Source organism: Ambystoma mexicanum, chromosome 6q, assembly GCF_040938575.1.
Source record: "Ambystoma mexicanum isolate Mex_15411 chromosome 6q, UKY_AmexF1_1, whole genome shotgun sequence".
Taxonomy (NCBI): domain Eukaryota; kingdom Metazoa; phylum Chordata; class Amphibia; order Caudata; family Ambystomatidae; genus Ambystoma; species Ambystoma mexicanum.
In genome coordinates this window covers 1655002032-1655021744 of record NC_090937.1, presented here as the reverse complement: position 1 = coordinate 1655021744, position 19713 = coordinate 1655002032, and the positions used below count along the sequence as shown (strand labels likewise).

General features: G+C 49.6%; 1 protein-coding gene across 2 annotated transcripts in view; it reads right to left on the bottom strand.

Annotated features, from left to right (window-relative positions):
* The window catches only part of TTC31 (tetratricopeptide repeat domain 31), a 317092-nt gene that overhangs the window by 202473 nt on the left and 94906 nt on the right, over window positions 1–19713 (bottom strand). For both annotated transcript variants that reach the window (XM_069632487.1, XM_069632488.1), the window contains 2 exons: window positions 11894–11977; window positions 11645–11731 (listed from right to left, as the gene is read on the bottom strand). In XM_069632487.1, the coding sequence (XP_069488588.1) occupies window positions 11645–11731; window positions 11894–11977 (171 nt within the window). The remainder of the gene's footprint in view (window positions 1–11644; window positions 11732–11893; window positions 11978–19713) is intronic.

The following is a 19713-nucleotide window of genomic DNA, read 5'->3' as shown; positions in this document are numbered from 1 at the left end:
CAGTGTTTCAGCTCCTCGCGTCTACCGCAAATAGCAACACTGCGGTTCCTGGCTGTTGAGATGGACTTTCTTGCTTCTGGGGTCCCGCACTATGTTGAGGGGGCTCAGGCTCAGTCAGTCCTGCTTCTTGGGAGTCCGGAGGATCTTCCAAAAGCTCTAGGCCAGCTTAAAAGCAACGCACACAATATGGTGTTCCTCTCCATGTCTATACGGTTTTCCAGCAGCAACTCTGTGGAAATTCAACCAGCTCCGAGATGGATGTCCAAATGGCTTACATTGGAGTTGATTGGTCCCACCAACTCAAAGGGAGAAGTCGTCTTTGCAGTGGCTTCTCTGTCTATGCGAACTTGGTGTTGCGGAAGTTACTTACCTGTAACTGTTCTCCAGCATGGGTCTAGCATGGATTTACATACTCATGAATATTTTCCCGTCAGGCTGGGAATCCTCAGTAAAGACAAAAGAAAATAAATCAGTATCAGTTTCGTTTCTGATCGGTCTTTCTTAGTAGTAACCAATCACTGGTCTTTGGGTCATACTGCCCCCAGCCAATGAATGCCCTCTCCCTAAGCCCCGCCTCTGGCTGCCATCCTCAGATTTGGTAGCACGTAAAGTGGCAGTATGACCAAGTGAAGAGCCGCAGAGGGGAAGGAGGGAGGGTTTGCACGTGAATCCATGCCAGACCGATGCTGGAACAACAGTTACAGGTAAGTAACTTGTTCCTTCTCCAGCATGGGGTCTGGCATGGATTCACATGCTCATGAATAAGAATACATAGCAGTACACACATGCACAACCACGGGAGGTGGCAAGGCTCAACATTAAGCATTACAACTCAACATTAAGCAACTCTTACCTCCTCACCAGGCCCACCTTCAGGCAAACAGGTTGCGCAGCACTGTTTGGCCGACCCTGGACTCCTCCCTGGAATCCCGGTCGACACAGTAGAATTTCGTGAAGGTGTGTGTCGACCTCCTAGCAGCCCTGCAGATGTCCAGCAGGGGTACACCAGACAAGAACGCCGTGGTAGCAGCGATCGCTCTGGTCGAATGGGCTCTCGGACGGCCGGGCAACGGTCGGTTTGCCAACCGGTGACAGTGCATGATGCAGCCGGAGAGCCATCTGGAAATGGAAGCCTTCGAGAGGGCTTTCCCTTGGTTCACAGGTCCAAAGTTCACAAACAGCCGTGATGTCTTCCAAAAACTTTGTCTGGTCCACGTAGAACTTCAGCGCTCTAGCTACATCCAGCGAGTGCAAAGTCCTCTCAGCCGGCGACGAAGGCGGTGGGAAGAACACAGGCAACACCAATGGCTCGTTGAGATGGAAGTCCGACGGCACTGTGGGCATGAAGGAGGGGTGCGTCCTCAGCACTACCCTCGTCTCGTGGAATGTCAGGTACGGAGGCTTACAGGAGAGGTCCTGGATCTCTCCCACTCGTCATCTGGAGGTGATGGCCACAAGAAATGCTGTTTTCCACAACAGGAACTTAAACGGTGCCGAATGCAGAGGCTCGAATGGAGCCCCCATGAGCCTGGTCAGCACCACGTTGAGCTCCCACGCCAGGGCCGGAGCCTTCACCGGCAGGAATGAACGGAACAGGAACAATCCCTTCATAAACTCCTTCACCAGACGATGAGACCACAGAGATGATCGTCCCGTAGTTCTGGTGTAGCAGGAGATCGCCGCTAGATGTATCCTGATGGAGGCATGAGCCAGCCCCACCTTGGCCAGCGACAGTAGGTACGGCAGCACTTGAGGGGCCGTAACTCGCAGAGGGTTAATCTTCTGTGCACGGCACCAGACAGAGAACCTCTTCCGTTTGTGTCCATAGCACTTGAGAGTTGAGGACGCCCTGGCCTTTGCAAGCACCTCCTTGCAGTCCGCCGGGATATCGTACCCTCCAAACTCTAGTGCCGCAGGAGCCAGGACTGCAAGTTCAGTGACCCCGGGTTGTGATGGAAGATGGTGCCTCCTTCTCTGGCGAGGAGATCCGCGTCCGTCGGCAGCTTGACTGGGGTGGATGCCAACAAGTCCAGAAGGTCCGGGAACCAGATCTGTCTCGGCCACGCCAGTGCGACGAGGATCATCCTGCACCGGGACCTCTTGAGTTGGTTGACGAGTCGCAACGGGGGGAGGTGGGCATACAGGAACAGGCCGTCCCAGGGGAACAGGCCGTCCCAGGGGAACAAGAAAGCATCGCCCATGCTCCTCGGCTGCAGAAACCTGCTGGTGATCCTCTGACACTTGGAGTTCGTCGCGAACAGGTTGATCTGGGGTTTGCCCCATCGTCGGAAAAGTCGAGCCACCTGGTCCTGACGCAGGTCCCACTCGTGGCCAAGCGCAGCTCCCTGCTGAGTGAGTCGGCGATGGTGTTCTTTATCCCTGCTAGATGGAAGGGCACCAGAAACATCCCCTGGGCAACGGCCCAATGCCACAGATCCTGGGCCTCCTTGGATAGGGCTGGGGACCTGGTTACTCCCTGCTTCTGGATGTAGAACATCGAGGTGGTGTTGTCAGTCAAGATCCTCACCACCTTGCCTTTGAGGGACGGGAGAAACGACCTGAGGGCCCAGAACATTGCTCGGAGCTCCAGGATGTTGATGTGGAGTGACTTCTCCTCTGGGAGCCAAAGGCCTCTCGCGTGAGATCTCGGTGTGCGCCCCCCATCCCTCCAGGGAGCATCCATCGTCACCGTGTGCTGGGGTCTGAAAGTCCGTGGCCGCCGCGAGATGCGCGCGGGTGCCCCACCACCGAATTGCTTGGCGGAAGGCCTCGTTGAGCGGGATCTTGTCTTCGAAACTGCCTGCCGCTTGCATCCAACGGGCGTCGAGGAACTCCTGTAGAGGACGCATCCGCAGCCTGCATAGGCGCACCAGGTAGATGTAAGAGGACATCATGCCAAGAAGGGACTTGATGGACCTCACCTTGGCCACGTCCGTGGCCAGCAGGCGCTGCACCTTGCCCAGGATGGCCTTGGTCCTTTCCTCCGACAGAGGCCAATCGCGCCACTTTATCGAGCTTGGCTCCCAGAAACAGTGCGACCTGCGACGGGACCAGGTGGGATTTGGGGAAGTTGATGGAGAACCCCAGATCCGTGAGCAGTTGGACGGTCTTCGCTGTGTGCTCGACGGTGAGTTCCCTTGTCCTTGCTCGGATGAGCCAATCATCCAGGTAGGGGTAAACGGGGATCCCCTGCAGGCGCAGCCACGCCGCCACTGGTGCTAGGCACTTGGTAAATACCCTGGGCGCCACCTTCAATCCAAATGGCAGTGCCTTGAATTGGTAGTGCCGTCCTTGGACTACGAATCTGAGAAACCTTTGGTGTCTTTTTAGAATGGGGATGTGAAAGTAAGCATCCTCCAAGTCCAGCGACGATAGGAAGTTTCCTTCCTCCAGCTGTTCTAACACGTGCTGGAGGGTGACCATCCGGAACTTCTGGGACTTGATGTATTTGTTTAACCGACGCAGGTCCAGGATGGGGCGCCAACCACCTGTCTTCTTTCTGATGAGAAAGTACCTTGAGTATACTCCGGAGCCCCAGAGCCTCTTTGGGATGAGCTCGATGGCTCCTTTCTTGAGCATCGCCCTTACTTCTAACAGCAGCTGAGGGACGCGATTTTCCTTCCTGGCCACGGGAGGAATGCGGGGGCACTTCTTTACAAATTCGAGAGTGTGCCCGTGGGCCAGGGCATCCAGCACCCAACGGTCGGTGGAAATGAACTCCGACACGCTGACGAACTTCGCCAGCCGGCCTCCCACAGGGGTGCTCAGGTGGGGGCCCGACGCTACGGCCGGTTCAGTCCTGCTTGGAGGCGGCCTTGCCGCCCTGGCCTCCTTGGCGACAGTGACGAGATCCTCCTGACTTGCTGCGCCCTCTGTAGGCCTCTTGCAACGAGGAACGGGCTGCCTGGCGGTACGTAGAGGAGCCACCGCTGAATCCTCTGGAGGCACCTTGCTTGCCTCCGGAGTTCCGAAAGGGCGGCCGTCGTTGCTGCAAAACTCCCAAGGCCCGAGCCGTCTGTCGGTCTTGATGGCCTGAAGTGACTCATCTACTGTCTTTCCAAACAGGTTGTTCCCGTCGAAGGGCATGTCCAAAACTATGGTTTGCACGTCCTGGTGGAAATCTGTTGCCTTGAGCCATCCCCGCCGTTGGAGGCGAACACCGTTGCCCAACTGGCGGAACCCGGTGTCAGCAATGTCCGTGGCCACCATTATGGCGTGGTCCGATGCCACCTCACCTTCCTGCAGGATTGCCAGGGCCTCTGCCCACTTGTAGTCCGGTAGGAAATCCAGCAGGGGAGGGATCTTGTACCACAACTCCCTGTCATAGCGGGCCACAATTGCTAGGGCGTAGGCCGCCTTAATTGTCGTCGCCGCAGACGAGATGACTCGTCGGTCCATGGTTTCCAGTTTCTTTCCCTCGCCGTCCGGTAGGGAGGTTGAAGTTGAAGCCGTCGCCCCGCCGCTTTCTTCTTGGCCGCCGCGGAGACGACTGAATCCGGGGTCGGCTGTGCCCTAAGGCACAAAGGGGCGGAATCAGGGACCCGACACTTCTCGTACTGGACGGTTTCTTCAGGAGAGCAGAGCAAGTCCCTCGTCCCAGATGTCGTCAAGCAACGGCACTGCGAGGACCGTCTTCCTCTTGGCCTAGTGCGGTTGGTAGAGGAAGCCTTCCTTCTTCTGTTCTTTGGGGCAGAGCTGGAAAAGCTTGAATGCCCTGGCAATCATGGCATAGGGGGGAGACAATTTCGTCGGGCGGGGAGGCCCGAGGGAGGTGCGATCGAAGGCCCATTCCGTTGTCACCACCATCGTCATCCGTCCCTGTCGTGGCAGTATCTGTTCCCGTGTCATCCCTAGGATCAGGGGAAGGAGGTGAAGGCTGAGCGGGCCGGAAGGGCTGGAAGGGCTAGGGGGGTGAACTCTCCTCCGCTTGTTTGGAGGGCTTCCCGATGGGCCCGGTTCTGCTGGCCCGTCTGTTGGGGTTGGAGGCAACCTTGTCCTCATCTCCGTACATAAGGTTTGGATTGCCATCAAAATGGCCACCGAGTTGTCCTGAGGCTCGGGCCCTGGCTGCGACGAGCGCGATGGTTGCTCCTCCTCCACGGAAGCCTCGTCGGCGCCACCTTGGGATTCCGCCCGTGGGACCGGACCTCTTCAAACCTCTTTGTCAGAGGCTGTATCCGTGTCCGTAAGGGCCACCGCCCCCCCCCCCCCTCTTTTTCCACCAGGGTCTTCACGGGGGTCTTATCGATGGGCTGAAAAGAGGATTCCCTGTGCGGTGGCAAGGCAACTCTGGGCCCAGAGGTCGCCTCCACTGGGGTAGCCTCCACGACTCCCTCGATAGAGGCCTTAGCCGGGTGAATCAAGGCCTTCACCACCTTGGGCGCGCTTGAGTCCTTCACCTTGGGGCGAGGGTCACCGTCTCGCTCCCCCTCGGCTCATTCCATCGAGATCGACCTGGACCTCTCCAGAAGCTTACCCGGGTTCTCGGATTTATCTTCCCCGAGCCATGGCGTTGGCTCGTGGTTGATGGCGTTGGCGAGAATGCGCCCTGCCCGGCAGCCGAGGAGCCCGACCCTTCGGCGCTCCCGGTGCCTGTGGACTCGCAGTGCTTTGCCTTCTGTTGGGCCCATGTCGTCGGGGCACCCTCACAGGACTTAGAAGACCGCTCAGACGACTTCTTCTCACCTGCTGGGCCCTTCTCCAGCCAGCTGGCGAGGTGGATCAGACGATCCCTCATAGTCCGTTCCGACAAGTTCTTGCAAAACGCACAGTCCTTCTCTACGTGTTGTCTTCGTGAAGGCAGTAGAGACATCTCGAATGCTCATCCTCCTTGAAAACATTCTGTAAACCGCATCCAGGGCAGTTCCTGAACAGCTTGGATCCGGGCGTCGAGCTTCCCTTGTCCTGGGCCATGTCCACGAGGTAGGCCTCAGATCATCTGGAATCCTCCAAGAAGCGTAACTCGACGAAACTTCGCCCTTGAGGAGCGTAGAAAATTCCAAACGGGTCCCCGTTGATCGGAAGTAGAAACAGTGGAGCTTGAGGCTCGATTGACCGAAAAAATGAGATTAAACTCTTTGAAGAAAAAAAAAGTAAAAAAATAAAAATAAAATCGCAAAACGCAGTAAAAGCTCGAGAGCTATAGCACAAGGACACCCAACTCTTGAACGTGCAGTAAAAATCTGAGGATGGCTGCCAGGGGAGGGGCTTAGGGGGAGGGCAGTCATTGGCTGGGGGCAGTATGACCCAGAGACCAGCGATTGGTTACTACTAAGAAAGACAGATCAGAAATGAAACCAATACTGATTTTCTTCTTTACCGAGGATTCCCAGCCTGACAGGGAATATTCATGAGCATGTGAATCCATGCCAGACCACATGCTGGAGAAGCTTTCTTCGGTTCCTTAGTCCAGTGGTCGACTGCCTTCCAAGTCAAAGGACTCGCCTTTTATTCAGTTCTCTCCCATTCATTCCAGCCTAGCTGTCACTCACCCAGCAGGGTGGCTGTCCTTGCTGGGCAGTCAGCCGGCCAATCATCAGAGAGCATTTGGGTCATAGGAGACTTAGCATAGAGAGTTTCGGACACCTCCCTCACTTCCTGCCTACCCCAGAGGCGGGCTTCACTCCTGAATCCCACCAAAGGCGAAATGAACAAAGACCAAACTGGGTTTGGCACGCAGAGAAAATCTCAGGAAGGACCTTTCCACAAAGAAATTTGCGAAAAAAGACGACCGGGCCCTATTTTGACAAAGATGGCTCCCGCGGTTCCCTTCAATGAGAAAAGAGTAACAAAAAAATGTCACATGAGAAACTAGATACAAGATAACCTCTCCAGCACTCCATTGTAAGATAGTGTGTGCTGGGTCTAGAAAGTTAAAATGCTAAGTAAAGTCAATTTCACTTTACTGCTCTGGGAAACAGTAGTTTAACCCAGAGAAGGTTGTTAAACCTTCGGGAAATCTGGAAGACTTCCCTGTGTCACTGCACTGAAGGTGCTGTGTGACAGAAAGTAAAAGATGCCTTATGGAGTTTGTCAGACTCCACAACCAAAAGACTGAGGTAAAATTCAAATTTAAAAATACGAGAGTGGGGAAAAGGGTCTCTCCAGGTTAAAAAAAAATCCAAGTCCTCAAAAGCCAGCAAAGTTACTGGGTGTCTCCAAGGTGGAGGAAATTAGCACATTTCTGAGGATTCTCCCCAACAGGCGGCAGCTACAGGCCCTTTTCAGGTCAGCAGCACTTTGCGGTTTCACTGCGCTGTATACAGCACCACTGTGGATCTTGGATACCAGATGGGCTCCTTCACTCCTCGAGTCCTGCACTCTGGTGAGGGGACTCTAGCTCTGGTCATCCTGCTTCCAGAGGGTCCTGGGGAGACTCCTGGAGTTTCTGGCCGGATCACAGACATTGCACTCGACTAAGGATTTCTCGACCCCTGTCACTCTGTTCCTGCAGCAGCAAAATACAGCCAGACGGGGAAGGTTGTCCAGTGGAGTTCGTCCCAGGGTTAGTTGGACCCCACTAACCCAAAGGAAGAATTTGTCCCTTTCGGAGCTTTCCTCATTGATTAGAAAAAGGAGTTTCAGCACAGCAGCAGGGCTTCACCTGGCAATTCAAAGGTCCACGATGATGCAGCAAACTTTGTTCAGGGTTTCTTCGTCGGGTGTTTCTCCCAGTGGTTGACTGTCTTCAATCCCAAAACCCTCGCCTTTTAAGCGGATGCATTCAGGCATTCCTAAAGACAAAGGACAGGAAAGTTTTGCAAACCTCCCTCAGTACTGAAGCCCGCCAAAGGAAAAACGAACAAAGGGCTCAAATCTGGCTTGGTGCGCAGAGTAAAACCCAAGAAAGACAGGTAAGATTTTCATGCTAAATCCTCCTGACCTGGGTCAAGCCCAGAACTTTTCGCTTTACTAGTGGGATAGATTTCCTTAATGCCTCTTTGAGTGGGAACCTTTTTCCACCCTCACAGAATCTCTTTAGGGTGTCATTTTTTTGACTCTCCATAGTGTCTTTTTAAAGTTATCCTCCTTAACAACTTATTGGCAATAAATGCCTGTTGTTGCTGGGATGCCCTAAGGGCTCCTCTTTTAACTTTCTTTTGCTAACCTTGAGAGAACTATAGTTCCCAAGGGTAGAAAGGATCTTTGGATCCCTTTTACATTTTGTTAAGTGAAACCAGCACACCCCACCTTATGTGGAGTGCTGGGGAGATACAATGTATCCCCTTTCACACTAAAACTAACAATTCTGTTACAGGGACAAACTTACCTTCAACGGCTGGTGGCAGTGATACCTTGTATTAATTTGGTGCACCTTCACCGCGGGCTGTGTTCACATATGCAGTAAAGGCCCCCAAGGGTGCTTATTTTACCAAAATGGCCCCGGTCTTCTTTTGTCGCCATTTTAGTGTTTCTGGTTCTTTCCTGTTCCTTCCCCCGACATCCAGGGTGGGACAATTACTTTGCGCGATTTTTTTTATCTTCCCCTGGACTCATCGCCCAGGCTCCAGTCTGTTTGTGAAGGCAGGAAGCGAGGGAGGAGTCCAAAACTCCAAAGCACGTTGTCTTCCTCCTTGCCTGAATGGGACAAATCCCAGTGGGGGGCTGGCTGTCCTGATCGGACAACCAGACACCCCTTTCTTGTAAAATGCAGGGAGAGAAGAGAATGCACAAGTTGTGCTGTAGTTCTTGTTAAATACTGCAAACTTGGAAGCTGATGACAGGCCGACCACTGGAACCGAAGAGGATGATGAAGGAAAAGCGGCTGAAACTATTTCCAGCGACCGGAGAGCCTGCTGTGTAACCGGAGCCTGCTGTAGCCAGTCCTTTTTATCGACCTGGGGACTCAGTTAACCGACAACCCAAAGCCGGGTGAGACCCACTAGACCCAAGACCTGCATTGTGCCATCCCACACGTTGCTGCAACCTTGCATTGCTGCAATACCCCCAATACCCTGGGACCTCAAGCCATGGTGCAGGGCATGGTCTTCCGAATTCCTAATCTCGCTGAAACTTTGTGGGCATCCTGGGGTATCTCTGTAGACACTAATAGATTCCGATAAGTCCCCTCAGAGTGCTGGAACTTTTAACAACGAGAATTCAACTGCAATTTTCTGTCTTCTTCTGTGCTCCTTGAAATGGTGCCAAAACCGCAGAACCAAATTGAGCTGCGAGAAAAACCCTGCCTAGAACCTTCTCCATTGATCCCTGCTGCACATTTCCTTCCGAGGTCTTGTTTTCAGTCACCACAACAAGGAATCCACTGACCAGGTATTTGGCTGCAGATCCTGACGTCTTCCTGCTGCAAAATCTTCAATGCTGTGGTACTGTGTTGGCTTGGGTATGGACTTATCTTAAGTCTCTTGGGATTTCTGTTTAGCTGTGGGGTGTTTTTTGTGATGGGAGGCCTCTCATACTGTGCAGTCCCACTACTAGAATCCTGCTAGGGCATCTTCTGTGATGCCCCTGGACCCTCTTCTAACCAGAAAGTACTCCGCTGTCTGCCAAGTCTTCCTAAGGAACTCTGACTTTTGCTACTTAAGAACCTATCCGGACACTGCCTGTGGACACTAGATCCTATTGTCCCCGCTTCTGCCACTCAGAACACTCATGCTCCAAGAAAAAGGGAAATACTTTGAATGATTGGGCCTTTGGCCTAGAAAATAAAATGTTTAAAAGTTACTTATTTGTAAAGAGTTGGTTGGTAACTAACTCTTACCTTGGATGTGTGATGCACTATTCTTAAGAGTATGGTTAACATCTTTCTTTCCTTAGAAACCGTTCAGCCATTCTAATAGGAAGTAGATGTGAAGGTATATTACTCTCCTGTGATTAGGTTGTGCCTCTTTCCAAAATTAAATGTGTGGGCTTCACCAGATTATTCCTGTTAGGATAATTGTATGAGTGTCCCCCAACTGGGTCTTGCTTCCCCTGACTTCCTGCTAGCCAGTCCAGAAGAAGGCTGTATTAGGTTGTTGCCTACCTAGAATAACCAATTAATTCTAACATTCGGTTTTGCTTTCCCTGTGCTGCTGTAGACAGACACTCAGTCTCTCTTCGATTCTAACTGTCCCTCATAAGTCGTTAGTTAGCTTTGTGCCATCCAAAGATAAGTTACCAGAGTTACTGCTTATCTCCATCTGTTTCACTCAAAAGCACCTGTAACTGAATATTACATTCTTAGGTTTTACTCACCTAGTATAACTTCCCACAAAAGTAGTTATAGGTTTTTACTGTGCCTGGAATAAGTGTTCCACTATTCACAAAAGGTATATTGTCCAGTTGACAGATTATGTGATTTGTACTGAGAGTCACTGTACAATTGGCAGGGTCTACTTCATTTGCATTACTGAATGAAATTGTGAAAGTAACCATTGGTTTTTACCCCAAGAATAGGTGACACCTATACTGAATGTGTATGAAAAGGTTTAACCTCCCTAGAACTACTGTTCGATGTTCCAAATAAGGTTTATACTTTGGTCTGTGTACCTTCAAGTATAGTGTTGTGTTTTGATCATTGTAATGTGCGATAGTACTTATTTACCGTGGATTTATCTGGGCCCATCAGTATTTAAATAAATGCTTTATTTTTACATACATAGCGTTTCATTGGATCATTTGTATGACAATTTTATTTGTACTGATTCTACAGCCCTCTCTCCCTCCTAAAATAAGCCTGCCTGCTCTGTCTACGCTACCATTAACTCGAGTGTTACAGCCTTATACTAGAGTGGGGTCTTGTACTGCCTCAGTTGAATGCAGTTACTAAGCCCTTAGTTGGACTTCAGAAAAACTGTCCTAACAAAGACCTCAAATAGAAAATGGCAACAAAAAAAACAAAAAAAAGAGCGGGGACATGCTGACAAAATGGTCACACATTAGTGCAGCTGAGTATTCAGCCTGCAGGAGAAAAGCACAATGGTAAGGAAAGTAAACCACTGCCACCAGCCATTTGAAGTAGAGAGGCTAACAGAACATTGATACAGGAGTACGTTGGAAAAGGGGCTACTAAGTAACCCCCCAGCACTCCACACAAGATGGTGTGTGTGCTGCACCTACAAAGAGAAAAGGTAAAGTCAATTTCACATTGCTATTCTTGGAACAGTAGTTCACACAAGAAAATGTATTTAAACTTTATGAGCAATCTAAAGGATTTCTCTGTGACACTGCAAAAAGTGGATGCTTATGGAGTTTGTCAGACTCCAAAAACAGCTTGTTGGCTGTCTGTTCATTGTTGCTAGGTTGCTTTTGCTTTCCGCACAGTTGTATGTGGAGAGGCAGGCAAGAGAGGAAGAGTTATCCAGATAAAAGGGCAGAGATGGTTTTCATTCCTCCACCTTAAGAGTTTTATGTTGGCAGAGGTTAAAGATGGGCGCCAAGGGATAGAGGGAAGATGTACTTGAGAAGTCTTCTCACAAAAAACGGGTGATTCAAAACGACATGAATTTGTGAAGAAAAAAAATCCTGCCAGCTGAGCATTCACTCCACAGCTGTGCTGTAACTAAATACAGTTTGCTTTCTTATCACCCATTCTCTGAGGTGGTCTTTCAGACGCACCTCAAGTTGCTGTTATTAAACTTCCAGAAACTGCTAATGATAAAACCGATTTAGTGCTCATTTTTCAATTAAAAAGGAAGACACTTACAGATTCTTTTTTCTTCTCATTTATAACTTTTTTCTTATTTTTTAATTCTTCTTCTAATTTTTGTTGCTGCTTCCGGTCTTTCTGCCTCTGCAAGTTAAATAAAATCGAATTTAAGATGAAAGATTTTCAGACTGTTTTTAAGCAGAAATAGCGGGGGCAAGGATATGATTCATGCGGGATACAGGGCTGGTGGCTGGAGCACAATGGCATCCTGCAGGATAAAGCAAGCAATATAGTATGAAGACTTACCTGTTTCTTAAGTTTTTTCTTTTCCGCTTTATTTTTAATTCTCTCTTCTTCAGCTACCAGTTCCTTAGCATTTTGTTCACGTTCCTGAGGAACAAATGGTTTAAGGAAATAAGTCACAGAAAACAATGTGCCTTTTTTGCCACTGTTAGGAGGGCTTTGCACTCCAGCTACCACTGTGTGGGTATTCCAAGAGATCACCCTAGTGGATGGGCAAGGGCTTTTCACATATGGTCATGCCAAACTATCACTGGGTAGCGTAGGCTCAGCAGTAAGGCAGACTTGGGTCAGGAGTTGTGTGCAAAATACAGTGGACAATTGAGACAATCATGTAGTGGATATTCATACAGACAGCCCAGTGCACATGCAGGTAAACCATACATATTACACAGCATAGCAGTAGCATGAATTAATACATCTTAATTTTCTACTTTGCTAATCATCTTGGACTAGCGTGTGCAGATTACGATCTATTAAGCAACTCTGGAAGTGCATTTACTTTACGAAATAAAAGTAGCCACAAAGGAGTCGCAACCCACATTTTTATGCTATAAACAGTTACAAAATACAAAGCAAAAGTATAAAATGCAGCAAGTAAGGAGAGGAAAAGTGGTTATGCATTATAAAAACAACCTGCAGTACAAGTTAGAAGGTAGTTAAATTTGAGCAGTGCTCCCCTAACCAGGTGAAGTTTATGTTCTTGAAGGAGTTAATTCCATAGGTAAGTACTTGGTAAAGGGGTTAGGCAGTCGTTCCCCTGTGGAAGAGATGGTCTCCATCAACAGGTACATTAAAAAAAAAAATAAACCATGATGCATACAGGTTTAGAAGGGAAAGGTGGGTACGCTCCTCATTCCTACACTCTAGGGGTTACACCTAGTGAAGTAGCCTAGGAAAGATCCACTGCCCACAGCGAGGTAAGGATCATTTCTCACATACAGGAGGAGAGATGTGTTGCTTTGCCGTCTCTCACATCTAGGTGAACTGTGTTGCCAAGACTGCCCTTGCATCTCGGAGAATTTTGCTGCTTAGCCATTTCTCACATCTAGTCGAACTGTTTGGTTAACAATTTTGCAATCACAACTTCCCGGCCAATTTAGGGCTCCAAGAAAAGAGGGTTGATAAGCTAGAAATGCTGGGGCCAGGGAAGTAGGCCAAGGAAAAGCAGGGATCGAAATGGGAAGGGGGAGCTCCCCCCAGGCATGCCACGAGTAAGGGCAACAAGTGGGAACTGGACCAAGCACCAACTACGCCCCTATGAGAACTTAACCCCCAATGCAACCCACTTAAAAAGTCCCCGCCTATCACCCTGTGGGCTTGGAAGGGGCATCTAGTCAGAAACAGGGCCTGCACTCAGGCAACAAACAGTAACAATGTAGCGCAGGAACCCATCACCCCAGAAGCAACTTTACGAATACAACTAGAAACGGCGACACAGAAGGGTAGATACAACCGATAAACCAGAAAAGCATAAGATTAGCCACGGCCACCAACAACCCAAACTGTTACTAACAAATCTATCCTTCTGCATACACCTTGCAGATACTGCAATAAAATGAGCATAAATCAGCAAACTGCACACTTCACTGCAGCAACAAGACATTGCATACAAAACCTTGCACAACACCACAACACCCACCTCCCGAATCTTGCACCCAAGCTCAATGAACGGTACATCCGAACTGAAGCTGCCAACAGCACATCCCAGCTGCCTTGCTTTCTCCTGCTCCTCCCACTAACCTCCCACTATCCCCTTCTTATGATCACTGAACCGCCAGAGTGCTGAGAAACCATGCAACTGAGCGTGGTATAAAAACCTTGAACATTAGTGTTTAAGGAGTGGACTTTACGCCCAAGTAATGCTTATGGGGGTAGATGGTGACCAAGAGTGATATGTACACTGTCCCCTTAGCCAGCAGTGGGTGTTTCAGAATTGGAGTACGTTGGAATCAAGGTCGTCGCTCCCCACCTTTGGTACCGCAGTAGGGGACGTAGTTGAAGTAGATTTCTAGTTTGGGACCCGGCTAGGTGGCAGTTCCACTCCGAAGCAAATGTGGTTCCAGACGACACTGCTCTTGGATGACCACCACAGCTTCTCCCACGAAAAAGCTACGTCTCTGTTCAGATGGATTTCTAAACTCTGGACTGGTGGACAGAAGCAGAGATGGATGCTCCAGCTCTGAGGTGGGCAGGGGAGTGAGTTTCATAGTTTAGGTGCAGTGTATGAGAAGCCTAGCACTCCGGCTGTAGCTCTCCTGATGCGTGGTATGTGTAACTGGTTGGTTTACTGAAAGGAATATTGAAGGTTAGGTTCAATGCGCAAGTCCCACGAGTTAGAGTCAATATGAATTCAAAAGTTCTTGAAGAAAGTAAAAGATCATTCCAATTAGTTCTTGAGCTGTGAAATAGCCTTAATATTTGTATTCGAAATACATCAGCCGACATGTGTTTCGACCCTCCAGGTCGTTATCAAGGCTACATTGGTTCAATAAATCAAACAGAAAATATGTGAAAAACAAAAACACAGTGTGCAGGTAAAAAGGTAAACATTAATGATCTAGCACATCAAAAGGATGTGAAGTTATCACATCATAGGAAGTCAAGCAAATCATATATCCAAAGACAGATAAATGTGTCATGTCATTGGTAAAAAGTTGTTACAAATGAGATCAGATTAGAAATCATACCATGATTCAGTTGAGCGATGAATGATCCCATATAGTGGAGTAATGAGACATCAAAATAGAATGAAAAAATGAATGTCTACGTCAGGCAATATTTACATGGTCGTTGTACATTTGAAGTGGCATAAAGATGGGAACATTACATGGGCACTAATTATATGCAGAGAAATGTATGAACCACCTTGCTAGACCGTGAGTGAGGACTGTTAGGAGGGTGAGATCACCAGTGTATTGTGTGGCTATAAATCATAGCGTAAGTAGGTGAAAACTAGTCAAAAACGGACCATCCACAAGTGGTATAAGAGTATATGGTGTCACATACCAGGATTCTATATGTATGAATTCTCCATTTATAGAGTAACATCTGCATTAGATGTTCGGTTAACCTGCGCAAAGAAGGGGGTTGAAACAAGAATGTATTTTGCCATTAATGATAACATAGGGCGAGGCCAGGGCAGAGAGTGTAGTTTGACTGGATTAAAACCAATAATTAGCATGCTAATCAACATTATTTAAATTCCACAGACTTTCACTGATAACAGTATACCTTTTCTGATAGGCATCCTAGTTAACCACTAGGCAGCACCAAGGTAAGTTATGGCTTTAATCCAGTCAAGCTACTCTCTGCCCTGGCCTCACCCTATGGTATCATTAATGCCAAAATACATTCTTGGAGCCCAAGCTCATGGGTGAGCCACAGATGAAGTGCTAGGATTGTTGAGTGCTACATGGCCTGAAGCCACGTTCGCTCTAACTGCAAGCCTCCAGGGCAGAGGGTGTACCAAGTGCTGAATGTAGACAGGAACTGGGCCGATTGGGTGTGGGAGGTCAGGAGCCCTGAGGATGCATAAGGGCCCGGACACCAAACACAGCAACTGTGGATTAGAAGAGGAGGGAAGGAGGTAAAGCTGAAAGTCTCAAGGAGCTTCCGGAATTTAAGAAAGTCCTGCTCAAGGCACAGAGGGAGGGCGAAGATGTTCCATAGGAGGGAGCCAGCTGTGGAAAGCAAACGACAACCTACCCGCCGTTTATCAAAACGCTTCAAAGAGTTTGTACCAGAGGAACATAGTGGTCTAGAGGGAGAGCATTTAATAAGATCAAGTTGAAGATCGTGTGGACCTCGGCCCAGACAGTCTTGTGGCTGATACAGAGTGTTAGGCAGAATTGCATTCAGTACCCCCTGGGACCACCACACACAATTAGGACTAAAGGTGCAAGTCAAACCAACCTTTGGTACAAGTCTGTACCACACAGTTTTTGGTAGCGAGCTGAGCAGCCAGGCCTATCAAGAGTGAATGTGAGCAGTACAAGAAATTACACAAAGGAATTTCAATCACAGTGGATCAAGTAGACACTTATACTCAAGGTTACTTAGTAAAACATGTATTATTACACAATCATTTAGAAAACATTTCACTAGAAGGAGGCAACTTATTGTAAAACAAACTTCAATACAAAACTGATTTTAGACAGTTTGAGCTCCCCTGGAAATAGGAGCCAAATGGAAGTTCAGTTACTTAGAAGTGAGCAAAAAGGCACAAGGTAAGTAGAATAGATCACATATACTTAGACAGTGCAAATAGTTTCAGTTCACCGGAAGAGTTTAGTTCAAGTCAATATGCCTAGGACAAAGTCAATGGGCTAGTGTTCTGGATAGGAAAGAGCAGTTCTGGTATCAGTTCTGGTATCAAACGGTAAAGTCTTTGCAAAAGTTCTCAGAAGTAGTTTAGGTGAAAAAGATTCATTTGTTGGGTCACAAGCTGATTAGGCCTGCAAGTTGGGAAAGTTTCACAAACTTCCACCGCAAGAGTGGCGTTCTCTCAATCGGGTTGGCACAGTACCTCAGTATGAAGAAACAAATGCAGCGGAAGTCGGTGGTTCCTGGCAGTTCCTGCAGATCTCACTGTTCCTGAGCCTCAGTCGTGGGGACAAGAGGGAGGACGTCGAGGGACTCCTGCACTGCACGGGATCATTGAAGAAAGCAAACAAAATGAAGAACAGCTACACAAACTGAAGGGACTCCAAGCACACAAGCTGGTGTCCTTCCCCCTGGTTAATCCTAACCAGCTTCGAGAATGGTATCCAGGTGGCTTACGAGTTGATTGGTCCAACCAACTCAAAGGAAGAAGCCGTCCTTGAAGGGGCTTCTCTTTTGAGATGAACTTGGCAAGTCGGACCAGCAGCAGGGCTTCACCGGGCAAACCCAACGTTCCCAGAGTTGCAGCAGCCGTCCTCTTCCAGCTCGTCTTCGGTTCTTCCGTTCCAGTGGTCGACTCCGCTTTCCAGTCCAAGAGACTCGCCTTTTAAACAGTTCTCTTCCTTTCATCCCAGCCTAGCGGTCACTCACCCAGCAGGGTAGCTGTCCTTACCGGACAGTCAGCCAGCCAGCCAGCCAATCACGCCAGAGTGCATTTGGGTCTCCTAGGAGACTAAGCACAGGGAGTTTCGGGCACCTCCCTCACTTCCTGCCCACCCCAGACACTCAATGCCAGAGGCAGTCTTCAGTCCTGAAGCCCGCCATATGCATACGAACAAAGGGACCAAACTTGACTTGGCATGCAGAGACAAACACTAGTAGGACCTTTCCAAAAAGTAAATGGTGAAAAAAGAAGACCGGCACCCGTTTAAATAAAGGGGCTTAAGGTGCCATCTTGAAAAACATGGCTCGCGCAATTTTTAGCTACCGGGGTACGCGGTCGGGAAAAAGTCTATCTGGGACCTGCCCCACATGGTGAAGATGTGGTCTACTTGGTCCTGCCGAAGTTCCCTCTTGTAGCACAATGGTGTACTTGACTCCCTCTATGTGAAGGGGAACATTACTTGTCCGACACTTCACGGAGGGTGAATAAACTGTCCCTCTGACGCAGAGTCCCACGTGAACTGCCTGACTAACCAAAGCATGCAGTTCGGAAGAATGAATCCCATCTGCAATTTTTTATTGCATTTTTAGTGGGATAATGTGTCACGAACTTGCTCTAACTAATCTAATTCATTGTAGAAAGAGCGTGTTTCTCCTTACCTATCTTTTAGATAGGCGGCCCCACAGCGCTTCCTAGAGTTGGCAAGCACCATGAAGGGAAAGTGTTCTTCCGATCAGGGTGAGTTCTAGGGCTACACATTAACAGTATATTGAACAATCAGCTTGAGAGAGGCAAAATCCGTCCTTTTTGTGCGATACCTTGTAGAAAGGTAACAGAAAGGACAAAGTAACCCAGATTTGAGGTATCATTCCACAAGTTGTAAATATCCATGCATTGTTGGTAGTCTTCCTTGGAGATGGCCACGGAAGCAAGCCGCTTTGCCCTTCAGGGTCGGAAGGAACGACTTGAGGGCCCAGAACACTGCCCGCAACTCCAGGATGTTGATTTGGAGATCCTTCTCCTCCGGCAGACACCAGCCTCTGGGGTGAATACGTCAGGTGTGGGCTCCCCAGCGTTCCAGGGAATCGTCCATCATGACCATCTGATGGAATGGAGCAGGGTTCTGAAACCCTGTGCCACGGGTGATGTTGGAGCTGCGCCCCAACACCCTATCGCCCGACGTACTCGTGGTCTAATGGGATCTTGTACGCGAACCCAGCAAGCATCAAGGAACTGAACTCGTTAAGAGGTCACATCTGTAACTTGCAGAGCCAGATGAGATAGCTGCAGGACGACATCATGCCGAACAATGACTTGATGGTCTGCACCATGGTAGTCTTAATCGACAACAGTCGCAGCCCTTTCCCCTGAATGGCCTCTACCCTCTCTTCTGAGGGCAATGCTAGACCGGACTTAATGAGCCTGTCTCCTAGGTGTGTCCGACAGCCAACTCCCACAAGCTGGCCCGGGTGAGCCAGTCATTGAGGTACTGATCTACATGAATCCCTGTAGACACAGATGGGCCACCACTGGTGCCAGGCACTTTGTGAACACTTTGGGGGCAGACTTTAAGCCGAAGGGGCCATGAATTAGTAGTGCTGTCCCTGCACTACTAAGCGTAGAAACCGGCGGTTTTCCTGTGAATGGGGACATGGAGGTAGGTGTCCTTCAGGTCCAGCGAAGTCAAGAAATACCCTCTTTCCAGTTGGTCGAGAACATGCTGCAAGGTGACCACCCTGAATTTTCTTTTTTAAAGATTTGAGGTACTTGTCAAGAAGGGGCCTCCAGACAAAGACCCCCCCCCAAACCCTCACCTCCCAGCCCCCTTAGCTCCCCTCCACCCCGTCTTTCTTACCAAGAAGTAGCTGGAGTAGACTCTGAGCCCCAGAGTCACTGGGGAACCAGCCCCTTTTCACAGCATGGCCTGTACTTCGAGGAATGTGCTGGTCGTGATGGGCCACAGGCAGGATCCGGGGACACCGGTGCTGAAATTCCAGGGTATGTCCTTGGGCGAGAGCATCCAGCACCCATCTTTTCCCACTCGCTGACGAACCTAGTCGGCCGGCCTCCCACCGGGGTGCACGGGTGGGGGCCAGACGCCTTGTCCGGTTCAGGCTTTCATTGGCGTGGGCATCCTGCCTTGCTGGCGACGACGCGGACCTCCTCCGTAGGCCTAGGAACGGCCTCTGGGCTTCCTGGGTCATGGATCTGGACGGCTGACGGTACAAGGAGGAGAAACCTTTCGACAACCTGCCCGACTTTCCTCTGGAAGAACGAAAGGAAGAGCAGTGCTGTTGCAGCGTGCCCAGGGCACAGTCAGTCTCTGCCTTTATGGCCTGTAGGGACTCATCGACGTCCTTTCAGAAAAGGTTATTCCTGTTGAAAGGCATGTTCAGTACCTTTGTTTGGAAATTTGCGGCTTTCATCCAGCCTTGGCAATGGTGACGAAGGCACACTGTTCCCATGTGGCAGAATCATGTGTCGGCAGAGTCCAGTGCCACTGTAATGTGACCGGACACCATCCCTCCCTCCAGGAAGAGGGCAATCGCCTCCATCCTCTTGTCGTTGGGGAGGAACTCTAGAATAGGGCCCAGCTTGTACCACAGCTCCCTGTCGTACCTGGCTAGAATCGCCAGTGGGTTGGTCGCCTTGATCGTGGAGGACGCTGCAGAGTAGATTACGTTCCTCCCCATGGCATCCAACTTCGTGCCCTTGCTGTACGAAGGGACGGAGGATGACGAGGACAGGTTAGATGACTGCTTCCTTGCAGTTGCCAAAA